General features: G+C 50.0%; 4 protein-coding genes across 6 annotated transcripts; 3 read left to right on the top strand and 1 right to left on the bottom strand.

Moving 5' to 3' along the window:
• The first annotated feature begins 112 nt into the window (after positions 1 to 112).
• On the top strand, positions 113 to 17433 carry LOC1281711 (uncharacterized). 3 transcript variants are annotated; one of them, XM_321663.5, is made up of 5 exons: positions 113 to 259; positions 640 to 965; positions 11585 to 12015; positions 13225 to 14649; positions 14715 to 17433. In XM_321663.5, the coding sequence occupies exons 2-5, from the start codon at positions 936 to 938 to the stop codon at positions 15730 to 15732; spliced, it is 2904 nt and encodes a 967-aa protein (XP_321663.5). In that variant the 5' UTR covers positions 113 to 259; positions 640 to 935; the 3' UTR covers positions 15733 to 17433. The 3 variants fall into 3 exon arrangements, with proteins under 3 accessions (XP_321663.5, XP_061500634.1, XP_003435846.2); XM_061644650.1 differs by lacking the exons at positions 113 to 259; positions 640 to 965 and adding an exon at positions 4269 to 4539; XM_003435798.2 differs by lacking the exons at positions 113 to 259; positions 640 to 965 and adding an exon at positions 4933 to 7926.
• Positions 17434 to 17436: 3 nt separating this feature from the next.
• On the bottom strand, positions 17437 to 19786 carry LOC1281712 (vacuolar protein sorting-associated protein 33B). The gene is made up of 2 exons (XM_321664.4): positions 19473 to 19786; positions 17437 to 19397 (listed from the first exon to the last, which is right to left on the bottom strand). Exons 1-2 carry the CDS (start codon positions 19628 to 19630, stop codon positions 17501 to 17503), a joined length of 2055 nt encoding a protein of 684 aa, XP_321664.4. The 5' UTR covers positions 19631 to 19786; the 3' UTR covers positions 17437 to 17500.
• Positions 19787 to 22187, top strand: LOC1281713 (uncharacterized). Its single transcript, XM_321665.4, has 2 exons — positions 19787 to 19948; positions 20041 to 22187. Exons 1-2 carry the CDS (start codon positions 19942 to 19944, stop codon positions 21876 to 21878), a joined length of 1845 nt encoding a protein of 614 aa, XP_321665.4. The 5' UTR covers positions 19787 to 19941; the 3' UTR covers positions 21879 to 22187.
• A 118-nt stretch (positions 22188 to 22305) lies between these two features.
• Positions 22306 to 23710, top strand: LOC1281714 (JNK1/MAPK8-associated membrane protein). Its single transcript, XM_321666.6, has 4 exons — positions 22306 to 22682; positions 22771 to 23153; positions 23222 to 23356; positions 23444 to 23710. Exons 1-4 carry the CDS (start codon positions 22447 to 22449, stop codon positions 23581 to 23583), a joined length of 894 nt encoding a protein of 297 aa, XP_321666.3. The 5' UTR covers positions 22306 to 22446; the 3' UTR covers positions 23584 to 23710.
• The last annotated feature ends 147 nt before the right edge of the window (positions 23711 to 23857 follow it).

The raw sequence follows: 23857 nt of genomic DNA, 5'->3' as shown, positions 1-23857 counted from the left end.
ACAAACGCTCCAATACACCAAACCGATAGAAACGTCTAACGGTTTTTTCAAATGCGCGTCTCTGTCAGCGAAGCCGCATAACGCATTTGACAGAAATCAAACACGTTGGAAGTGTGCCGATTGCGGGCAGCTGTCAGACCCGTCTCGAACTTGAGCATAATAGAAATCCGGCCCCCGTTTCTGTTTGTGGAATTTTGGGTGTGAAAAACAACGGCGAGTTATTATCGCTTTGTGTGGTACTGCTGCATCCTGGACCCAGGTAGTGGCACTAGTGTTTACAAACATATACACACTAACGTTTCCGCGCTTCGGTAGCCCGTAGGCAAAGTGCGGTATCCTCTGCCTGTGCCCGCCCAGGATCAAGCTTCGAGCACATCGCCATCCCTGTTGCGTGTAGGTCGCGGTTAAGAAAGTCGGCCAATCACGACGCATTTGTCGCAGCCGCCGCTTCCCCGGTACACTACAGTGTGTGACGCACAAAGGGGAGCAGCAGCAGTGTGTGCGGGACCCGCTTACTCATCGGCATAATCGGTGTATTCGGGAGTTGGGGATTGATATCTGCTGACCCGCTGCTGCTAATGCCGTCTAGAAAGGGTGAATAAGAGTTGCATCATTTTATTATTTTTTTCTGGAAAAAAGTGTGTTGTCCATTGACGTGTGGTGCAAAGGAAGTGCATTCTCTGGTGTTGGAGTGGTGTGAAATCCGTGCCGATCGGTGTGCTAACGTGCAAGAAAGGCCTTTAAAAAGCAGAGAGAAAAGTTGCACAAATTGTGCATCGCAACGGCGAGTGGCAAGTTTCTTTGTGGCAGCATAAAGCGAAAGCGGGTGAAGCAACATCATCGAAGCAAGCAGTTCGAGACACAACTACCCTAAATTCCACAGCACATCAACGGGAGCAACGGTGCCGGAAGCCAATGAAACTGCGGCAAACAGAATGAGCCTCGCAGAAGATAACGATTACATGGTGAGTATTATAAGCATGACAGTGACGGGAATTCCGTTCTTCGCCACTCTGTATAGCTCTAGTTGTGTACGTAGGTGCAACCAATATGGTAGCGTCCGTTGATAAGCATCGCCAGCATATGGAATGGCATGAAATGCTGTGTGTGTGTGGTGTGGCACAGTGCGTGCAAACCAATTGCTCGAATGCGTCTGCAGTGCATTTACTGACGTGGCGGCTAACATTGAGATGGCTTTTTTAGCCAAGCTTGCTGTTGATTGCATCAGACAGTTGGGCTGCAGCTGGGCGTCGATTGGCATCAACCACCACCACCAGCAGGCCATGCGAAGAAAGGAAGGGGTAGGGGGACTACTCTAATACTCTCAATTCACTTTTAGGTCACACAGGTAGTGAGAGAGAGAGAGAGAGAGCAGTGGTGAGCGAGAGCGATAGATAGCTCTGGAGGGGATTGAGCTCATCAGAAAATCCCGCATTGCACATGCGAGTAGCCCGCATAATCCACCCGTTTCGAAGCTTTTCGAGGTTTGGAAGAATTGTGGTGGTTTTTATATGCAGTTGAGCGTTAGTTGTGCTGCTCTGCTGTATTGTACATGAATAATGAGCTCAATTGCAAGGATTAATAACTTACTTGCTCCCATCCTTAATGAATCGTATGCAGAACCAGCACATTAGCCCGATAGACAGTTACATTTGGAACCAAAATGTAGCTGCTCTCTTTGGTGGCTGAAACCATTAAAAGCACCCTTATAAATCAGTCGCTCAATTAACGCTACTAGCAATAACGTGTAATGTGGGCCAACGAGCGCGACTGGTACAAAATGAATGGCCAATGTTTGGCGTACCTTTTCGCACGTTCTCACCTCACCTCAGGTTGTCTCCTCCTTTCTCCATAGATTCATAAAAACCCCCCCTGTCGCCACACGTGTCGGGAATACGTTCTAGCTTTACACAAACAATTTAAAATTCCCCCCACCCTCAGATAACGGTTCGATGACCCTGGTACACCTTTTCGTCCGGACATTTGGGATGAAATTTCTACAACGCCATTTCATCACACACACACTGACTGATTCCGACTTTGTTTGCGCAGTATGTTGGGCTAATTTGGACGAAAATTTTGCTGCGCATTTCATAAAACCATTTTCCCAATGGTTTGATTGTCCAGTACCCTGGGAGGGGAAGAGGGAGGATGTACCCAGTATGGGAGGATAATCTTAGAATTATCAACAGCGGCCGCGCATGCAACATATTGAAACCGACCTTATCACTTATCAATACGATGCAACAACGTAGCGGGAGCCGCAGGTTGAGTGTGCCGAGCGGTGGTTTGGCGTGCTGTACGATGCAATGCACCTTATTCAAAACATCGATCAAGTTCAAGGATTTCTACAATTTCTACTTCATCCTACTGTCGACTTTTCATTCACTTATTTTTCGATTCGCCATGCACAAAAAACGCTGCTAGCAAGCCGGCGGCAGGATGGAGTGGAGTGGATGACGAGATTCAAATTCTAAATAGCAAACGGGGCATACCAGGTTGATAACAGGGGCATAGTGAAAGAAGAAGCCGGCAACAAGATTAAGCGTGGCTGCGCGGTTATCATTGCTTGCTTGCTGGCTTGCTTGCTGCCTTATGTAATGAAGGTCAATTCTCTTTCCATGAACAGTTTGAAAACTCCGAACTTTGTGAAACTTTCCAGTAAAAGGATGGACAGGAAGGGATCACGATCGATCGATCATAAAATCTTCCAAAAACCGGTCTAGGAATGTTAATTCTGTTGCTTCCCACCAGCCCTGGAGCTTAAGGTGCGCTGATTAACGAAGGGGAGAAGGTCCTTTATCCTTAGGGCGGGTAAAGGTGGTAAAGGAAGCGAATAGTAATAAAAAAAACCGGTTTTCACGTTAACTATTATCATCCATTTTAATTGACCTACCTATCCCAATTTCGATCGTGAATATAGTGATGCAACTGACAAGAAGTGATCGCGCTGGGATGGCATTAAGAAAAAGACGCATCGTCCTCCTCTCACTACACGGCAGAGAAAACCCCCTCGCAAGAAAAAAGTGAATGGAAAAAAGAGGAAAGAAAAATAAATGCTTTCCCCAACTGTTGGCGCTGTTGGAATGAAATAAAACCGAATTTTCACCATCCTCTGTACTTTGTACGATGCGGATTTGTGCTGAAAAAAATGATGAAAACAAGCGGAAGAACAACCGCAATGAAAATGCACCGAAACGGTTGGCTGACGAACGATGGAAAAGTGGAAAAGAAAAGGACAGAAAATGAGCTTGCTTGGATGAAAATAAGTAGCCGAGAGTGCGAAATGGAATGAAACAAGCAAACAGTGGAGAAAAAAGGCACAACAAAACACAAACTCATCCCCCTCCATCTCGCCGGGAGAAAGACGCGCATTTAAGGGCACAAATAAGCAAAAGAGCATTATGAAAGGCTTGGTTAAATTTTTGCCAACAAACTCAACATATCATACACACACACACACACACACACACACACACACACACACACACACACACACACACACACACACACACACACACACACACACACACACACACACAAGCGCAAACGGTCAGGCTTCGTTTCGCTTCGCGGATGTGTTTGTGTTGTTCTTTCACCCTTCATCTCCATCTTCCAGAACCATTTTTTATACACACACGGGATTCCTTCTTTTTACCTTATGCGTTGATTAATTCTAGCAACATAGCTCATGCTCTTCGTGCCGCCTTGCTTCCCTCTCTTTCCCCGGTTTCGCCTTTCTTTTATGAGTGTGTTCTCTTTTTTACACCTTTACACGGTTCTTTTTTTTCCTTATTTTCATTTCACTTGTTGCGTTTTGCTTCCTCCTTTTCCAAAGCTACAGGTGAGTGACCACGGCAGAGGCAGAGGCCCTATTTCTTCCCCTTGTTCTTTCTCCTTTCGCCAACAAGATTGGGGTTTGAAACGGTTTGCCATGGAAACGGGAAGAAATGACGCACATTTTTTTTTTCGAGATTCAAACGTAAGCTTCTCGATGTGTGTGTGTGTGTGGCGGCTTGTGATACGTTCCAGGGAGGAAAGACGCGTACAACGGAAAAACGCGCCTACTAAGACGCCTGCTTTCTTGTCATTATTGCGCTATATGGTGGGTAGCTTCTATCCCATTTGGGCTTTGATTTCTTTTCCTTCACCTTTTCTTGGACATTCGGTCTAAAGGTTTGGGCTTTTGTTGTGTTTTTGGGGATGCGAGAACGATGAAAGCAAAGATAGAGCAGTGTCGGTTTGGGACCTCCGTGTTGTTGTGGACGGAGTTGAAGAACCTGGTCAGAATTTCCGATCTCCCCAACAGTTTCTTGTTGATCGCCGTTGAAGCTGGTGGTTGCGTCACAGGATCATCTTGAACGCGCTTTAGAACAAGTTTTTGTGTGTTTGTGATTCTTCCGCTCTTTGGAGCAAGCGTGTCGACGGTGTGAGGTTGACAACCTTGTGTATTTTATTAACATCAAAATGTAAATTAGATATCTTCATATGTACATCGGTGCCGCCTATATTCATCGATCCTTCAGGATGTCTCACTATGTAAGTATTCCAAAATGGCCGTGCGTTAAATGAATGAATTGTTTCATCATGTATCATGGCTTGCTTGGTTCAAAATACATTTTTGCGATATGCTGTGCTCTGGTGCATTCCCTATCAATAAGCTTCTTCCTCGTCCGCCCTTACTCCCTTCGCACGCAAGTGTTGGCGGCTATATTGCGACGTATCTTATCGAAGTACGGGGATGACCGGTTCGTACCCGTTCGTAAGATACGGAGGCGACGGTGAGCAATAAAATGCGGCCAATTGTACTCTGGCGCGGGGCACACTTCTCGAACTATCAGTGATCGTCGCTGTACTACAACAATGTCGCTGCTTGATGATGAACGAAAAAGGGTACTAAAGGCCCATTGGAGGTGTTTCTCCGTAAGCTAAATACGTTTTGTAATGAAAACAAGCGCCCTTGAACAGGGGTGGGTAATCTGAAGCCCTACTGTGTACGACGTGATAAATTACAGTACACCCAGGGTACTACTACTGCTAGTGGGCGATAAAATCTCTCTTATCCAATGTTTACCCCCCTCGGTTTAAATCGTGTGTCGTTTCGAAAGCGTTACTTTTCACGGTACTGTACGCGTGAGTGTCGGATGGATTACCACACACGGACTCGATCAGCGATTATGAGTTCCGAACGCGCGTACTTTAAACATAACAAAATCCAAATTTTGTTGTGAATCAATCACACGTTTGCAGAATTCGTACAAATCTTTCCATATGCTCTTCTAAGACTCTTACACTCGGGCAAGATATGACTGTTTTAAGGGAGAGGGAAGCAGAGCAATCGCAACTTAGAGTTCCCTTCTTTCCTGCTGATAATAATTATCGCGCCTCCGGTTTTCCTCAACAGCCCCCTATCGCTAAGCGCTATTGCCAGCGCACAGGAAGCGGCGCACTGTGCCAAGGGGCATGGCCTGCATGGGTAGGCAGGTGGCAGGTTCTGAATAGAAAAGATTAGTCCTAGAGCGCTCCGAAGGTCCGATTGTGTCGGATGCAAAGTTCGAATTTTTAGTGCATGTGCTGAGAAGATGCTAAGAGCCATTTGTCTCACAAACCCCCTTTAGAGGAGCTGGGCTGAGCTGGGGACATTTTAGTCCTGGCCAATGTCTAGTCCTATTAGCCAGCCGCTGCCTGCAACATGCAACAGGCACAGCGACAGTCTTTCGGGCACCGGTGCCGGGGTACTCCCGTAGGGGTCAGTTAATTACATTACGATGGATTTTTAATGCCATGAGCGCGCGCGCCCAGTGATACGAAGCCGAGCGACGGGCAAAGGGTCGACTAATAGAGAGGAAATATTCACACACAGACACGCGCGCGCTAGAGCATACCAAGAAGGTAGTGTAAGTAAGCTGCTACTGGATGCCGGTGTGTAGATTGGTTTTCGCAAAATTCGTAACGGCGATCGGCGCCGAAGAGGGAAGGAAAAGATCACCCCCGAAAGAGCGAAATACAGAAGAAATCCCACCTCAGCAACGCGCGTTCACCTCAATCTGTGCCCAAACGCCGACTGCGAGAGAAAGCCAACATGGAGAGAGAGAGAGAGGGACAGCAAAGGGAGAGAGCATAGCGCGAGGCATCACAAACGCACGGGTACAGGCAGACAGCTTCTAGAGGGTAGTTCCGGGGTGTAGAGTCGGCTGGGGTGTGTGTATGTTGGGTCAGGTGCGCCTAATGGCTCATAAAACGGTGCGCCACCACCTTTCTCGTTCTCTGTCTCCCTCTCTCTCTCTCACACACTCGTTTACGCTCTTTCACTTCAATAATTGACCGGCGGAGCGTGCACGATTTTGGTTCGCGCATCCGCGGAAACCTCTTAGTACCGGTTGAGACTTCGCGTGGTACCGTCGCAGGGATCGAAGAGCTCTCACTGCCGCCGGTTTCGTGTGTTTCGGTACGGGTCGCAAGGGCGCCCTGCGAGTCAGAGGAGCAGTGTCTGTGATCGTCTTGCTGCAATAGAAACAAAAACCCTTTCTGGTTGTTTAAGAAAAAAACGAGCCCTGAATTAAGCTTTTGTGGCATCCTTTTTTTGCTTGTAAAAGCGTGAAGCCAAACCTGCCACGTAAAGTGGTTTCGCGCTGTACAGTGCAGTGCCTTGTCTGCTCCATTCGCCTGCTACGACCATGAAAAACGGCCTATGTGGCATGTGTGGCGCGCGCCCGTCTATGTGACCTTCGCGAAGGGTTCTCGATAGTTTTGTGATACGGGGCCGGGGATTAGATCTTCGGAGTAAAGCACTTATCGCGCACGGTTGTATATAATATTGTGGATAAGTGTAACAAACCGCTCTGAAGATGCTCAGAAAGGTTATGCAAACGTTGCTACAGTTTGAGCGATCGCCGCCCCACTGCAACACGATGCTTGGTGTGCCATGAAAAAGAAAAAGGGTGAACAGTGAGCGTGCTGTGTGTGTCTGTGCTGTTGGGGTGAAAATATTATTGCCAAGTTTTCAAAAATGTGGTTAAATCATCGCGGGGAGTTGAGCGTTGGTGGAGTGAAATAATGGGCCCTCGTTACTTTGGAGCGCATCTGGAGGAGGCTGCCACCGCTGCAAGTCTCGAAAAGCCAGATGAAAAATCAATTATTATTCCACGTCCATCTTTGTAAGTCCGTCGGGGAAGGCGACGGACGGCTCTTAAACATCTCGAGCGAGAGGAGTGACATTGCCTAGAGCACGGCCGCATGTGAAGTGTCAAGATTAGAGAGTGCCGAGTTTTTGATAGTGAAGGCTTTCGGAGAACGCCCGAGTGTGTGTTGTTTCTTGAGAAAAAAGCGCTTAAAGACAGCAGCAATATTTCGGGGTGAAGTGTTAACATGCCTATCAGTAGTAGCAGCGCGTAAGAGACGCGAGGAAGCAGCTGACATAGAAATCCAAAAACCATTCGACCGGAAACAAGCGGCCGAAAAGCCCTGTACTCTCTTCGGGAAGTTCGTTACTGTGCTACCCCTGCAGTTACGAGCCGGGGGAACGAAACGGCCATTGGCCTCGGTGGCTAGAGGCGCGGTGCGCTAGTGCATGCGGCAAATAGTGTTATAGCTCGTGGCACAAGCAGATAGTGTGTGGAGGAGCATCAAGCGACAAGCAGGCAATAAGTGCCACGGAGGCATCCACCGCGCACGGTAACGCACGCGTAACGCCTCTCCCGGGGAGTAGTAGAGCAAAGTGAGCCGCCCCGGCGCTGATCGTTGCTCGCGCAATTGATTAATATTTCATCGGGCGAAACGACGAAGTGTGTTCGTCGGTGGCTACGTTGATCAACTGGAAAACGCAGCCACGAAACCAAACGCCGCGCCTTCCCGTGGAAAAATCGACAGCCAGTCAACCCGGTGGAGATCATGATGGAGGGTGATATAAACAATTTTCTCTTCGGCGTACGTATCTTATTTTTTGTTTTGTTTTTCGTCGTATAGTTTCCTTCTTATTGTTTGCAGCTTGTTGTTTTTCCCAGTCCACTTTCTATCTTGGGTTTGGTGCTTTCGATGGGCGAAGAAGAAGGCAGTGCGCAAAAGAGGCCTGTAGGAGGTAAAGAAGTAGGAGAGAAAGGAAAATAGTCTGCACATTAATATATACGTTTAATATGTCGCTTACGTTTGCGGAAAAGTGTATGTACAGATGTACAAATAGAGCCATTTTGCTTCCTGTTTTTGAGACCCTCTAAGACCAGGTGTGTAGGTAAAAATCCCTTGTTTTGTCGTTGGATGTTTTGAGGCTTAACAGTTGCTACGCGTTTATGGTTAGATTAGTACAATGGTTTAATCAAATTTTTCATTAGAAATTAGAAACTTCAATAGAAGGTCAGTGTTTCTATTCCTTCTTCTTCTTCTGCTTAACACACACACACACACCAGTTCTGCAGCCGGTTCTTATCAGACTCGTTCGGCACAAGCATACGTGCACTCAGACGAGATAAGGTGGAGGGTGTTTAGGTTTGGCTATGCATCGAAGGCGAGCATTTCACCTTCACTTCAACCATTTTGTGCAGCCCCAACAGGCAAACAGAATTGCAAACAATGTTTTGTCGTGTCACTTTGTTTTTTTGTTTGTCCCCAGGTTTCTTCGTTAATGCTAACCGAGGCAACTTTTCCATAAGCTGCGTTAGTCAGCGCAACCATATGGATGCGTGTGCAAGTGTTTTTTGTTTGTGTGTGAGCAACTACCCCATGGATAGAACCTTCCCGAGACTTCCTGTACGTGTGTTGTTGCCACCTTTGCTGCACTGTTTTTTCCTCCCAATCCACCCTGTGTGTGTTTCTACCGGCATAAAGCCGGCATTAGAGAGAAAAAAACGCCTCCACCGGACGACTGACTGTACAAAGGTAGTGCATTTAGCATCCGTCAAAGCAACCCCGAATGGGAAGGTACCACGTCGACAAACACAGGCGAAGGCTACCGCGGTGAATCCAACTCTCTCTGTCTCCATTGGTGTTGGTGAGAGCGGCGGCCCACGAGATGCTTGCGCAAAACCGCAAAGTGCTCGCTCTCATCTCCCGCGCTATAGACACCGCGCGCGGTCTCCCCCGGGGTGTGCCCTTTGCGAACCGTCGCCCTCCCACGAGCCGCCTCCTAGGCAAGAGAGCAGCAGAATCCAAAGCGAAAAAACACGTGCTCGCTCGGTCGCTCGGTCATTTGCGTTTGCCACTGTGCCCCGAGCACAAAATAGTCAACGTAAGCAACTGTGAGCTGTGGGGAGTGAGCAAACTGGTTTCCCTGGCAGCGCGCGAGCTTTACTGCTGACGTACCGCGGCCGTATCGCGCTGGAGAAGGGCTTTCGTGTCTCTGTGTGTATTGGTGGTAGCACCGCTAATAGGTATAGTGCCTAGGCGTTGCGAAGGACAATTTCCAATTTGCCGGTCGAACTGGTGCTGGTGCCGGGGCCGGTTCTTCCATTTCTAGCTCCAAAACGGTGTGATAAGAGATGACGCAATCCCGCTGGAAAGACCGGCGTTTCGATACGACGACGCCTCTCTTTCAATGACGATGTGATGGCGCTTTGGCTGAGCTGATCAATCTTTTCCACCAGAATGGACAAAGAAGGTGCCAGCAGAGTAAGGTGCCTTGGGAGCCTACGATTTGTCCCTGACGCATGACATTATTATGTCCGACCGGTGGCGTGGCGTACGTTCTTTACCTCGTCCGCCGCATCGTTCGTTGCTGTTGTTGACCTCATTTGGGCTACGGTATGTGTTCGTGCGTCTGTGTGTGTGTGTGTACATAGACAGGGTGTGCAAATAACGCCCGTGTGTATCGATCGCGGAGCATGCTATGCTTTCTCCCCGCGGAATTGAAGTCGTCGTCATGGCTTTTGGATCGGTCCAAAAATGAATGCTGATGTATTGCTGATGCCTCAAATGGGATGGAGGGTGAAGGGAGATGGTGAGGGGAGTGTGAGCAACGACCCAACGGTACAATCGTGGCGTACTCCCCACTCCCCCGAAACCACCACACCCATTAGAAGCCTTTCTTTTCGGTTCTCGTCTTAGCATCATCGTCGGTGGAGGCGATGCCGCCGCAGCCATGCTGTGGTAACGGTTTTTTGAATTCTTTTACGCCCATTTGTGTAGTCGTGTTATGTATGCTCAGCTCGTTCATTGACTGCCATTTGCCAGATTTTGTTCGTGCAGCATGGCGGGGAGTGGTTGGGATTGAGTTGTAAGCATGTTTTTAAGAGACATTATTGCATTTTAGTGTAGTTTAGTTAGTATCAATTATTCAAAACTTTCATGCGTACAGAATGGTCCAAGCAAGCCATGCATGGTGACCTCAAAAGCTTTCCCATCTTATCGAACTTTCGGTACGGTTTCAATGAATAAATTGGACTTTTTTTTCAATATCAAGCCTCTGATAATTCATCCATGTGTTAACTTAATCAAATTGCCAATTACCACGAAACTGTAGCACACGCTTTCGACAGCCTCTGTTAAATTACCCCAAAATACCGGTCACGTGCTCTTATTTGGTTCTTATTTTCCTGTCCGGTACTCTTTTTCCCTCAAAAAACCGGTTCCTTTCGCCAGCTTAAAAAGACTGACTCGCTCAATGTGTCCGAAAGTTCAAAGAGCCATTAAACGTGTCCTTTCGCTGCGTCTCGGTGTGTCTCTGACACAGCGTAGTAGCAGGATAGCGAATGTGTTGCTTGAACGGATTTTGCGTAACCCATGTGGAGAATGGAACTGATGCGCGTTTTTTTCCTTCCCCCCTTGAGACGTTTGAATTTCATTTTTGCACTGTCTTTGTTTGTTACCTTTTGCTCACACGAACGCACTGCGTCGCGCATAGGCTTGATGCTGGTGCGGATGCCGCTCTCTTTCAATTTTAAAGCCTGTACGAGCTTACGAGTCTCCGGTGAAAGTTGTTACATGAATGCATTTTTTTAAAACCGGCGGCACATTTTTACAGACTACTTTTCGTTGTTTGGACAGCAAAAAAAGGGTGGATTGATAGAGAGATTATGATAGCTGAACGGAAAGGAAGTGCCTGGCCTGGTCCTGTTGCGATATCTGGATATTTGGGTGCAGTAAAACCGTCCAAATGCAAACCAGTTAGCAGGCACCCATGGCCGATGGCCTCGACATTTCGTGTTTGTTAGAGAGCTGAGAACAACATTTTTTTGGGCTCGATTAAATCCGAGAAAAAACGTGTCCAAATAGACACGTGCTTAATTTGTGCACCACGCGCATTCGTTGCTAGCATATTTGCGTAATGTATGAAATAATACTCCAAACACACCTTGACGTCATTGCATGTCAAAGGTATTGCCCGGGATGCCATCAGCTCCGTGAGGTAATGTTTAATTTAATATATATTTTTAACACCAAACGACTTTGCCTTGCACCAAAAACTGAAGGGCTTCTGGGGTGGATTTGCGTAACGGTGAACCGCAGCACCACTCCACACTGCTCCGTTGTGGAAAAATAGTTCTGTAATGCCGCGACACGGACAGGGCTTCCGTGCCGGCACCACAACACACGTACACGTCCCCTAACAACAGCCCCCCATGACTGATGTGCTTTGTTTGGTTCTTTTTTGCAGCAGGATGAATGGCCGGAGGAGGACTTCATGAACAGCTTGCTGAAGATGGACGACACGATGCTGTTCAGCGAGCCGCCGGCCACCCATACCGGCGGGGCGGACGAGCTGGACGACTTTATGCGGCAGCTCAACTACAGCTACACGGCGGACACGTACCTCGGGGAGCAGCAGGTCACGTCCCCACTATCATCCCACGCCTCAACCGATCAAGAGTTCCACGGATTCCCGAGCACCACGGACGGCGGAAGCAGCAGCGCCTCGCTGGACGGGTACTTTGACGAAGGGTACGGCGTCCGGATGCAGGACAAGCCCGAGCTGATGAACGTCGACTTTAGCATGCTGAACGTGCTCGATCCCGGCAGTCCCATCGAACCGGAGCACATCTCGTCGGCCGCTTCCGACAGCGGACTGTCCAGCGACCATCTCGACCTGTAAGTGTGCATAATGTCAAGAGTTGGGTTTAGTCGGCATGCACCACATTTGCCACATTCAATCAAAGCCGGTCGGCCAACAAAGTGAAAGGTTGTTTCACCACACGACACTCTGGTGGGTCTCTGTTGCTACACCAGTGGAGCGCAGTTGAAAGTAACTCTCCACACGACAACACGTGGCGTGGCGAACACTTTCGATCCGGTACCACAAGAGCAACAAGATAAAAATGTATAAAACAGCAGCAGTGCTCAAGATGCTGAAAGAACCCGTTCTCAATGATCGCTGACGACCTATTCTATGTTGGTTTGAGCTGCTTAAAACGCGGGCTGAACGGCATGCCGGGTTCATCTCACCATAATATGGTTCATTGTGGTAAATAGAGCCCCTCATTTAAACGATCGTACACTTGCACGATCGCTTCTTCGCTTAGCCCATTTGTCACTGGGTGCTTGGGTGCAATTGTCTGCCAGCCGACTGCAAGCAGATGTATGCAATGGTATGAGGTATTAAAAATAATCTACAAGATGACTACCCCACCGTATGTTGTTGGTTGGTGTGTGCGTAGTTCGCCATAGTGCAAACTATTTTACCAGACCAAGGCAGACAGGCGAGCTGCTGTATTGTACCGCTGGGACAAATCTGTTAAGCTAATACTAATTAATGCTCTCCTCCGTGTGCCAGTGTGCTGCTGACCACACACAAACGCAAAGTACAAGAATTCCTCTGCGCTTCAATTCTACGCACGCAGCAGCGCAAACCAGATGCTCCGATTGTCCCGCAATGCACCGGCGCGGTCCTAATATTCAGGTCAACGCGACACGGTGAGAGGAGTTGACTATGTTACTGCTACAGCTCTCTCTTTCACTCTCTCGTTTCACATCAAAATTCATGTATCGGCGTACCGAAAATGTGTCAAAATTAGAAATCATTCTGATAAATATAGGTCCCATCGGTGTCCTTCAATGTTCTACCGATGTAAGGGAACGCAAAAATAGGGGCATTTGAAGCACGGCTGTGAGTAGCAACTGCTGATAGCGTATAGAAGCGGAGGGGATTGTAACCGTTTGATGAAACATTGATAAGAGAACACCTTCTTTGCGATAAGGTGTACGAAACGAACCTGTTTTTTGCCTTTCACGCAGCAGGCGTGGTGCGGTGCTAAGCAACAACCATAAAACAATCCACTGATATCTGATCCTCTTTCACAGTGACCCGAACACGGAATATGAAGCCCTCAGTCCGGGTATGTCCTCGCCCGGTCCGTCCATCAGCGAACGGGGTGGACAGAACTCGCCGCCCCGCTTCACGATATCGGTAAAGCAAGAGCCGTCCGTCCCGACCACCCCGACAGCAACAGCTCAGCAGCCCCCAGTCACCGTTCAGCAGGTTCAGCCGGTTGTACCACGACAGCAGCCGGCGGTTCTAGCGCAACCGATGGCGGCCACCCAGCGTACGGCGCAAACCACTGCGACAACTGCTGTGCCCGTTCGCTCTGCTGAAAAGCTGATAGGCACCAAAACAGCGATCGTCACTAACGGAGCGCCAACCGTGCTGAAAACGTCGGCAAACAAAACGGCCACCACCACCGTGTACCAGCAGCCGGGAACGGGCATGAAATCACTGATCGCCAACGGCACGAAGCGACTGATCGCATCGACCAATGGCATTAGTGCGTCGACGGTCCCCCAGCAGCTGGTCGGCAGCAACGGCAAGGAGCTGAAGATTATCCGCATGGCCACGATGAAGAACGGACAAACGGTGGCAGTTGCCAACGGGCTGACGACGGCCGGTACGACCGGCACTAACAAAAAAGTTACCCTGCAGCTCAAAAACTCGACGCTAAAGGCGGGCGTCGGCGGCACCGGCGGCAGCACGATCATTCCCAAGAACGTAGTCCTGACCACGTCGAGCAGTGGCACGAATGGTCACAGCAGCGCGGCCACCACCACCACCACCACCACCACCACCGTGCCCGGTGTGCGCAAAATCATACGCATGCAGCAGCAGACGCAGCAGAACGGGCGGCAGATACTGGTGCCGGTGACGATTCAGGACCTGCGCACGATCAAGATCGTCAACTCGACCAACATGAAGGGCAGATCGTCGGCCAACATCAAGCTGGCGGCGGCTAACATGCTGCAGCAGTCGAAGCAAGGGCTAATACAGAAGAACGTGGTGCTGAGCAAGGATCAGCTGCTGCTGGACGATGGCGTGCTGTCCGATGCGGGCGGCCCCAGCTCGTCCTCCGACTCGGAAAGCTACGTGTTCGAGGACATTATGCAGCAGAGCAGCGCGGTGCTGGCGGAGGTCGAGCGACAGCAGCAGAAGCATCACAGCAGCATCATCAGCGACTCGGACGTCGAGCCGGACGGTGACGATGGGGACGACGATGACGTCGACATGGAGGAGATTGGCAAGGGCCGCAACCAGAACGGCACGTACCAGAAGCTGATGCTGACGGCGGAGGAGAAGCGGCTGCTGGCGAAGGAAGGCATCTCGCTGCCGACCAGCTACCCGCTCACCAAGCACGAGGAGCGCGAGCTGAAGCGCATCCGGCGGAAGATTCGGAACAAAATTTCCGCCCAAGATTCGCGCAAGCGCAAGAAGGAGTACGTCGACGGGCTGGAGGAAAGGTATGTGTAGTAGGGCGTGTGGCAGGGAGTTTGCCGTAACTAACTCGCTTTCCTTCCCTTTACAGAGTGAAACAATGCACCGAAGAGAACCAGAATCTGGTGAAACGAATCAAGATTCTGCAGAGTCAAAATCACGACCTCGTTAGCCAGATGAAGCGCATCCAGTCGCTGCTGACCAAGGGCACGAGCAAAACGACCCAACCGGCCACCTGCCTGATGGTGCTGCTGATCAGCATGGCGCTGGTTGCCGTGCCGAACCTGAAGCTGGGCAACACGGCCACCCAGCAGAACATACAGGACTCGATCGAAATGTCCGAGCTGATGCAGGACCCGGCCAACGACAAGCTGCAGGTGGTGCAGCAGAGCCGCCGTGCACTGCTATTCGACACGAAGGAACAATCGCACGCTGCCGCCACCGCCGAGGAGGAGCTGAACTTTGACGAGATCATGTCATCGTTCAACGCCAACGCGCTGATCGCCAACGAGCACGACTACTTCAGCGAGCTGGACGGAGGGCGGTCGGGCGGTGGTGAGCCGCTGTCGGCCAAGCGCTCCAAGCTGCTGCTACCGACGACCACGACGCTGATCGACTACGACGTCGATGACGACGTGTGGAACGGGGGCAGCAAGATACGCATCAAGCAGGAAGCGGCCGGATCCATGTCGCCGGACAGCAGCAGCAGCAACGGCAACGGCAACAACGAGCTGTTCGAGCAGAAGGTGCGCGAGTTCCAGGCATCGCTGCAGAAAAGCATCCGCGATGCGGCCGAAGAACACACCACCGGCATGATGATGGCGGCCAAGTACGACCTCAACAGTGAGGTCATTGTGGATCGCGATCTGTTCGATTTGGTCGGCAAGCAGCAGCAGCAGCAGCAGGATGGTGGACTGTACGAGATGTCTCTCGATACGTTCTCGAAGGCTGGCCTCAACAATGGCGGTATCGATCTGCTCGGTAGCGTTCGGGCCGAACCGACCGTTGTCAGTGCCGACTCGACCGGAGGTGATGCTAGTGACGCGCGGAAGCTTAACGCATCCCAGCAGATTCAGCAGCAGAACAACAAGCGTAAGCTGCTGCTGTAAGCAGTGTACAAGTTGTCGTTGTACGACTAGAAGTGAAGAAGAAGCTGGCTGTTTTTCTTTCTTTTTGTTGTTCGTTCAAAGTCGTCGAGTCGACCCGGCTCGTGGAAAACTAATTGTAAATAGGTCTCGTTTTTAAGGCGCGTTAAAGAAGCGCAACAGTTTTCGGTTAACCATTTTCATTTATCCTTCCCCTTCCTCACACACACCGTTAGCAAACACATTGCAACACAGGTAATGCATTTTGTCTATAATATGTATGTAATGACGCTACGAAGCCTTTCGCAATTTGATTTATTAGTACGTACCTAGGTATGTGAAGGGGTATGTGCGTGTGTGTGTGTGTTACTATTAAGAGATAGTAGAAGATAACGGCTAAGTGCATATTCATTTCACACACACACTCACACACAAATCAAGTATTTTACTCGTATCCAATTGGCATAAGATGCAGGAACGGTTCACTATTACGTGTTTCTTTCTTTTTTTCACTACACAAGTAGATAAGACAGTTGCCGCCACCGCGTTGGTATGGGGAACAGTTACACTAGCACGCACCGCTTACTTTGTGAGTGACGAGTGTGTGAAGGAAGCAGAGCGAAGAAGAACTCTTGTTGATGTTTGATTTTCTTCTTCTATTCCTTATTCGTCGATTCGATCTTATGCTTATGATTGCTTTCCTTCTTTTTTCCTATAAGATTCACCGATACGAGCAAAGAGAGCGGGAGAGTGAGTGAGTGAGTGAGAGCGCGCTCGGGCGCACTATACTAGCTTTAGGACAGTTTAATGTGCAATTTAATTAGATTTTATTGTATTGTGTCCGCTTAATTTTGAAACAAAAGAAACAAAACAAACACACATTGATAATGTCCTCCACACCCCACCATTTCAAATTGGGGTACATAGACGAGAACAGCGCATTTGTTGCCGTTAATTTTACGTTGCTGTTTTGGTTTGTGTCTTTTTTAATTGCAATATCTAATCTAGAACCGTAGACCCCAACCAAACGTTTGCGTTTGTTTGTGTTATCATCAGCATCATCGTGAGTCGTGGGCACTAAACATTAGGGGAGAACGTATATTCCATCTGGAACGTTTTGCGGGATAACAATAATAATAATAATAATAGTAATAATAATAATATCTAATGTATCTATCTACTAGGTGAAAAACAACTGAACCGTAAACGATTCGATTGACTTATATCTGTGTTTCACTATATGTTTCTGTTTTCATTTATTCCCTTTGCCAAGCATTGTTGACCGTCATGAGTATAAAGTTAATAGTATAAGCATAGTAATGTAGTGATAGGCATTTAGCGATAGCAACAACAACAACAACAATTATAATAATAATATTATTATAAATGATATACGCGTCACAGCAAGTGGCAACACACCAAGATTCGCCAAGAAGTTTCAAACGCATCCCGGACGTACGGTTGAATGAAAAGCAGCATTAATCGTTGAGTAATATTTCCGATTTCCGTTACTCTCCCACACCTCCCCCCCCCACGGGGGTAGTAAAGGTTAGATAGTTAGATCAACAAATGTTTCATTTCACGCTGTTCTTACACACAAAACAAAATAAAACAACGGCAAAGGCTTTTCCAGCGTAACACCGTGCATAGTGCAAACACGAAAAACCACAACAACAACTTCTCTAGAATATAGGTAAATATAATAACTTGTTGTACATAACCAAAGTGTTTAGGGTTTCTTTTTTTGTGTGTATTTTCCCTCTCGAAATCCGAAAATACCCCACACTACCCATTAACAGTTTACAACGCTTTCTATAAGATCGTGCCCGGCAATGATCCGATCGGAGGACAGGACAATCTTAGCCCCGATTGTGCGCTCCAGCAGATGGCAGGCAGCGATCTCGGCGTACGTAATTCCACCCACAATGAAGATGAACATCGTTTTCTCCTTGAACGGGAGCAGCTGATTCAGGGCCACCTTGTGACTGCTCGCCGACAGTTCCTTGATCGATCGTGGCGCACACTGTGTATGATCACCCGGCTGTCCACTGGCTGTCAGCGAGCGGCCCGAAACCTTCAGCCGCTCCAGATGACCCAGCCGGGTGTTGAGATTGTCGAAGCTGGACGCAGCAAAGATTAGGTTCGTCAATTGCGTCACGAGTGGGATGTAATTGCCGTTGAAGACGTAGCTGGGGCATGTTTTGCCACCGGCAGCAACATTGCCTCCCCCCGTCGATTGCACACCGCCCGTTAGGCCACCGTCTCGGTCGGTCGTTGGCGTGGTCGCGGTCGTCGCAGTGTCGTTCGCGTCCGTCGGCAACTGTTTCAGCTTGTTCGCCTCAATCTGGAACGGTGTCTTGAGCGTGGGAATGGAGATTTGGGACAGAATTTTCGTTTTGCTAAGATTGGTCGTGTCGGGGAAGAGACGCGCTTGAAAGAGGCTGTGAAAGAGGCTAAGATGCCGGTACCCGAATGCGTTCAGGTAGCCCGTCATGAGCCTTGTCATGTCCTCGCCCGTCAGCCCGATCGTGACGTGGTACAGACAGATTAGCCGCAGCGTATTGTACCGATGCGCGTCGCTGCTGAGCAGCTCGAGAATGTAGTTCATGATTTGCTTGCGGTTCGTGTTGGTGAGGATGCTTTCCTCGATCATTTGGTGCTTCTCGAAGTTGGCGCCAATCTCCTCCACGATCGTTTCGCACAGCCGGAGATGCTTGAACAGCTCCTTCTTGGCGGCGGCAACCTTCGGCAGCTTGTGCGTAACGTACTCCTTCATCTCGTGCAGCTTCATCTCGCGCGTGTACGCCTTTCCCTCCAGGCCGAGCGCTTTCGCCTGTGCGCTGAGCAGGCTGATGACTTCGGAAAAGTGGCGATACCGGTGCTCGAGATAGATCATGTCCTGTGCGCCACTCATGCGCAAGCTAGTCGTTTCCTGCTGCTTCGAAGCCGCAGCGGCGTTCTGTTCCTGCAGAAAGGCCAGCTTGCCGTTCTTGATCTTGTTGTACTCACCATCGACGGCCAGCGAGCCGGAGTTGAGGGGCTGTATCTCCAGCAGCAGCCCACAGTACACGACCGGTGTTAACAGGCAGGCCGGATAGTCCCGATCACGGTCGAGTATGAGCATGGCCGAGTACTCCGGCTCTTTCTCCGGCTGGTCCACCTTGCCGGCGGCATTCTCCTTCCCCCCGACATTCGGTCGCTTGGCCGCTTCCATGCGATGCACCATGTGCAGTATTTTCTCCGCGTTCTCCCCCAGGCTGAACACGAGATGAGGCTTGCCCATGACGAGATTGAAGATGCGAATGCTTTGCGCAATCGAGCCGAGCGGTGTGGTGTCCTTGCGCACAAACACATCCGCAAACACGTTCGGCAGCTCGAGGCTGAGCAGCGATTCGTCGAGCAGCAGAAAATCCCACTGAAAGTTGTACAGCTCGACGATGCCGTGCAGGCCCTCCTCCTCCAGCAGATGCTCGAAGCTGGCCAGCACCGACGGGAGCACCAGCACGTGGTACTGCTTGTTGCGTATGTCCGGTTCCATCATGCTGCTCGTCTGGCTCTGGTAGCCACTGATCTGATCCAGCACGCTCTTGAACGTAAGCAGGCTCGAGGTGATCAGGTACACAAACTGTTTCCGCTTCGGTGGGGGATTTTTCGAATCAAACTTGAATATTTTATCGATGCCTTTCTTCCTGTGTTGAGAGAAAGAGAGAGAGAGAGAGGTAAGAAGGGGTCTGTTTAGCCCGTTTCCCGGCAGTCTACCTTACCTAAGCCAGGATGCACCGCACACATGTTCCAGCGGTTTAATGAGCGCCGGTTCGATGATCAGGTCCTTCTCCGACGGGATGGAGTAGAATACATGCTGCAGCTTTTCCTGCGCAATCTGCCGGAATCCAAGAAGCTTCCGACCGCTTGCAGAATCCATCGTGCAACTGGCTGGTACGAGTGCGGGCCAGCGATCACTGCGATAAATTTTGTAAACAATGCACAGGATGCTCAGATTCGGCCAAGCATTCAATACAACCCTGCTGCACGAGCAAGCAGCACACACACACACTCACGGGCGCGCGTCGAAGCTGTCAGTTCGTTGCCTGGCAGATGGGGCGCAGCTGTCATCGGCTTCAGCAGAAAATGTTTGTTTACGCTTTGGGCAGGAGGACGCAAACATAATTGTGCAAAAATCCCGCTTCCTCGTAGTGTTAGTCGTTTCATTTGCACTGCACGCTCCACCACAGTATGTCCGGTAAGGAGTGAAGTTTCGTTTAGTTGCCACTTCCACGCGAGATGACAATGCAACAAGGCTGTTTCCCCCCCTCTTTTGCCCCTCGTTCACAGAGAGCCGCGATAGCAACCGTTGTCGCAAAACGTCCAGCCCGTACACCAAGCAGGATCTGAAGAATGCCATCAACCTGATCGTAGAACGCGGTACCTCGATTCGCCGTGCTGCATTCGTGTGCAACGTTCCGCGCACCACCCTGTCCACCTACTTGAAGTCGCTGAAGCACGGCAAAATCAGCAAGCTGTTGCCGCAGGAAGAGCAAGCACTGTACCAGTGGATGACGGACTGCTGCAAGCGCGGCTTCTCGATCAAGCAGCGCAACGTGGAGACGGCAGCCGAAGCACTGGTGCAGAAGAACGTCCCGGCCCGGTCGCACCCCTTCCAGGACACGGAGTTTGGGCGGCGCTGCTACCAGAAGTTCGTCCGACGATGGCTCTCGATTGATCGCGTCAAGGAGCGCAAGCATCTCGGCACCATCATGGACTGGTATCTGCACATCGAAAGCTATCTGAACGAGGCGAACCTGTTCGACATCCTGAACCACCCGGCCCGCGTCTTCGTGTGCGACGAGCTGCGGTTCCGGGAGCGGGTCGAAATGCAGGAAAGTGTACGGTCGCCGCTGAAGAAGATGACCATGCTGTACACGTTTTCGGCGGCCGGTGAACACCTGTCCCCGCTGCTTGTCTACCCGTACCGGCGCGACGTACCGCCACACATAGTCCAGGCGGCGCCGAAAAACTGCGCAATCGTAGCGCACGAGTATGGCCAGGTGACACCGAAAACGTTCGCCGCCTACCTGGACAAGGTGGTGGACAAGTTCGTGACGGCGAAGGGCATCCCGAAGCCGGTGCTGATGTTCGTGGACGAGTCGCAGGTCGACCTGACGCTGCACCTGCACAACACCTGCAAGCGGTTGGGTGTCGTGCTGATCGGGCTGTCGGCGGCACAGGTAGTGAAGCCGACCGGCAACACGTTCGGCGACATCTGCACCGGCTGGGAGCAGGAGCTGCCGAAGTGGGAACGGGAAAATGGGCGCGAGTTCACGCTTGCCGAATGTGCCGGGCTGATGCAGCAGATTAACCAGCGCTACATAAAGCCGGCGGTGCTGGTGAAAGATTTTGCGGCCAGCAATTTGTGCCCGTGGAATCGGCCAAAGCGCGATACGACGATGGATGGCGATGGTACGGCCATTGCCTACGACGACATGATGGAGGGACCGGACGAGGACGACGAGGACGACGATATAGAAATAGAACACTTCCTGGAGAACGTTGACGGTTGGTCCGATGGAGAGGATGGGGAGGATTTTGAGGACGAAGATGAGTTCATGGACGAATTGAACGCGGAGGAAGAGGAGGAAGAAGAGGAGGAGCAGGACGGTAACACCAACATCAACGCCAGCGAACAACCGGAGGAAGAGAAAAAGAAAAAGGAAAAAGAGTCCACACCGGCTGTGCAGCCAGCGGAAGAAAAGGTGAGCATAACGACAGCACCCAAAACGAACCAACCGACAGCGCCCCCGACCGTTGGTGATGTTGCCAAATGCTCCAAATCGAAGGAGGCGGCAAATGGAGAAGCGATCAGCGATGGGAAAGAAAGCGCAGCAGCTGCAGCAACAGTGGCGCAGCCGGCGACACAGAACGCATCGGAGGAGGACGATAACTATGATGGGCCGCCGGACGACATCGATATCAGTATTAATTTCATCGACTTCAAACGTGCCATCGGTAGTGAGCTGACGGAAAAGTTTGAACGTAAGCTAGAGATCGAAAACCGTCTACCGCTGGCAAACCACGCCGAAAACGTGCTGTTCGACATCTATCGCCAGTTCCGGTGCGACATCGTCACCGACAGTGACGATGATTACGACGTCGTAGAGGTGGGGGATGAATGAGGAAGCCACTGATGCGGCCATTGATTGGTTAGGGATTGTAGGGCCCGCGATAAGATAAGATTAAGCTAGTTTTTGCCATATTGTACGTTTCTTTTTTTTACCATTTAGAAGTAACGGCCCAGTCTGATAGTATGTAGAGCTGTAACTCTCGATGCATTCCCTTTTATTCGGTTTTACGCGCGCGACCATTCAAAGTGCACGCACTGCACAAACCCAACACCAAAGCTACTGGTGAATCATTTTGTATTCCTATTCGCTAACCTCCCAAAGAACGCAACAAAATAAACGCTCTAGCTGTTTATAGCTTAATTTTGAGCCTGCCCCTACGAGTTTTAACCATAGGAGAGAAACATTTTTTAAATCCCCTAAATGGCGGAATGAAGGGAAAAATTCATCAAATTATGGCCAACAGGTTTCTTACACCACGACCAGTGTGCGCTGCACTCTCGTTGACAGCGATTTGTTGTTTGTTTACGATCGTTCCTAGAACATTGTTCACTCTACCAGACGCGGAACGATGATCACAGTAAGCTAATTGTGCCCCCAAAAAAATTTGATCTCGAGCACGATGTTGCGATCGGTGGACAAATGTCCCGGGCTGTACTGCGGGCGCACGGTTCTGGAAAACAGTTCGCTCAGTGAATGTGGAGCCTGCTTGCGCGGCTACCGCGTGAACGCACAGTACGTGTGTTCGCCGTGTGAAAAAGATCTGACCTCGCACGATTGGCTGTATCTAGGGTTTATGACGATTCTACCACTGATCATACACTGGTTCTGTATCGATCTGAATGCTCACCTGCGCAAGTAAGTCCACACGGATTCGGTCAAGAGCGGCAACAACATGCCGCACATCAACACCACCACTTGATTCGTTCGCTGATTCGGTTTCCAGATTCACCAAGGGAGAATTGATCCTGCACGCCAGCGCCTGTGTGGAGGTGCTGCTTTCGGCCTTCCTCACCATCCTCTTCACCGATCCGATCTGGCAGCTGCGCATCAACTCGTGCGGTGTACAGAAAGTGTCCGACTGGTACACGCTGTTCCACAACCCAACGCCCAATTACGAGACGACGCTGTACTGCACGCAGGAAGCGGTCTACCCGCTGCAGACGATGATATTCGTGTTCTACCTGTTCTGCGTCACATTCATGATGATCATTCGGCCCGGGTTGAACGTGAAGTTTTTGCCCTACCGTGGCAAGCTCGCCGTCTACTATGCGCTCTACATTTTCCCCATCCTAGCGTTGCTTCACGCCGTCGCCGGTGGTGTTATCTGTGAGTATCGGTGTTTGGCATATACCATCGTTCGTGACATCAACGAATCATCGGGTCTCTTTCTACAGACTACACCTTCCCCTACTTGAGCATCCTCATTTCGGTGGTGTCGAATGCATTGCACTTTTCGATCAAGCTCGATCAGACGATGAAATCGCTGCTGGAAACGTCGATAACTCAGCTGAGAAATGCAACGATTATACGTTAGTATTACTAAAACCCTTCCTATCCTCGGCTACAATGTACAGTGTAATTAAACTTACTGAACACGATCTTCTCTTCCTTTCCAGTTGGCCATTGGGTGCTGTTGGCGTATGGCATTGTATCGATACCGTACGACATTTCCTACTTCGCACTGCTGCTAGTACCTGCACCGGCCCTGTTTTACATTTTCACCGCCAAATACACGGATCCTGATAATTTTAAGTAGGCAGTAGGAGGAGTACACGTACACGTACGGTCGGTTGAATATTTGCACCCCGTTCCATAAAACTGTTGTGATCTAAGAGCGAGACTTGGAAATATAATCTTCTTCTTGTGTAGTAATAGTAATCAAATATTCGGTCGAACGGTTTCTGTCTCTTTTTCGGAGTTGAGTTCATCGTACTGATTTCAGGAATTCCGATTTAGTAGAAGAACAGAAGACTTCAAGAAGGCAAACGGTCGACACAGTGTCTACTACAGCCACGTCTGAGATCAACTAT

This window comes from Anopheles gambiae, chromosome 2 (assembly GCF_943734735.2).
Source record: "Anopheles gambiae chromosome 2, idAnoGambNW_F1_1, whole genome shotgun sequence".
In the NCBI taxonomy this organism is placed as follows: Eukaryota; Metazoa; Arthropoda; class Insecta; order Diptera; family Culicidae; genus Anopheles; species Anopheles gambiae.
This window is presented reverse-complemented; position numbering and strand designations above follow the sequence as displayed.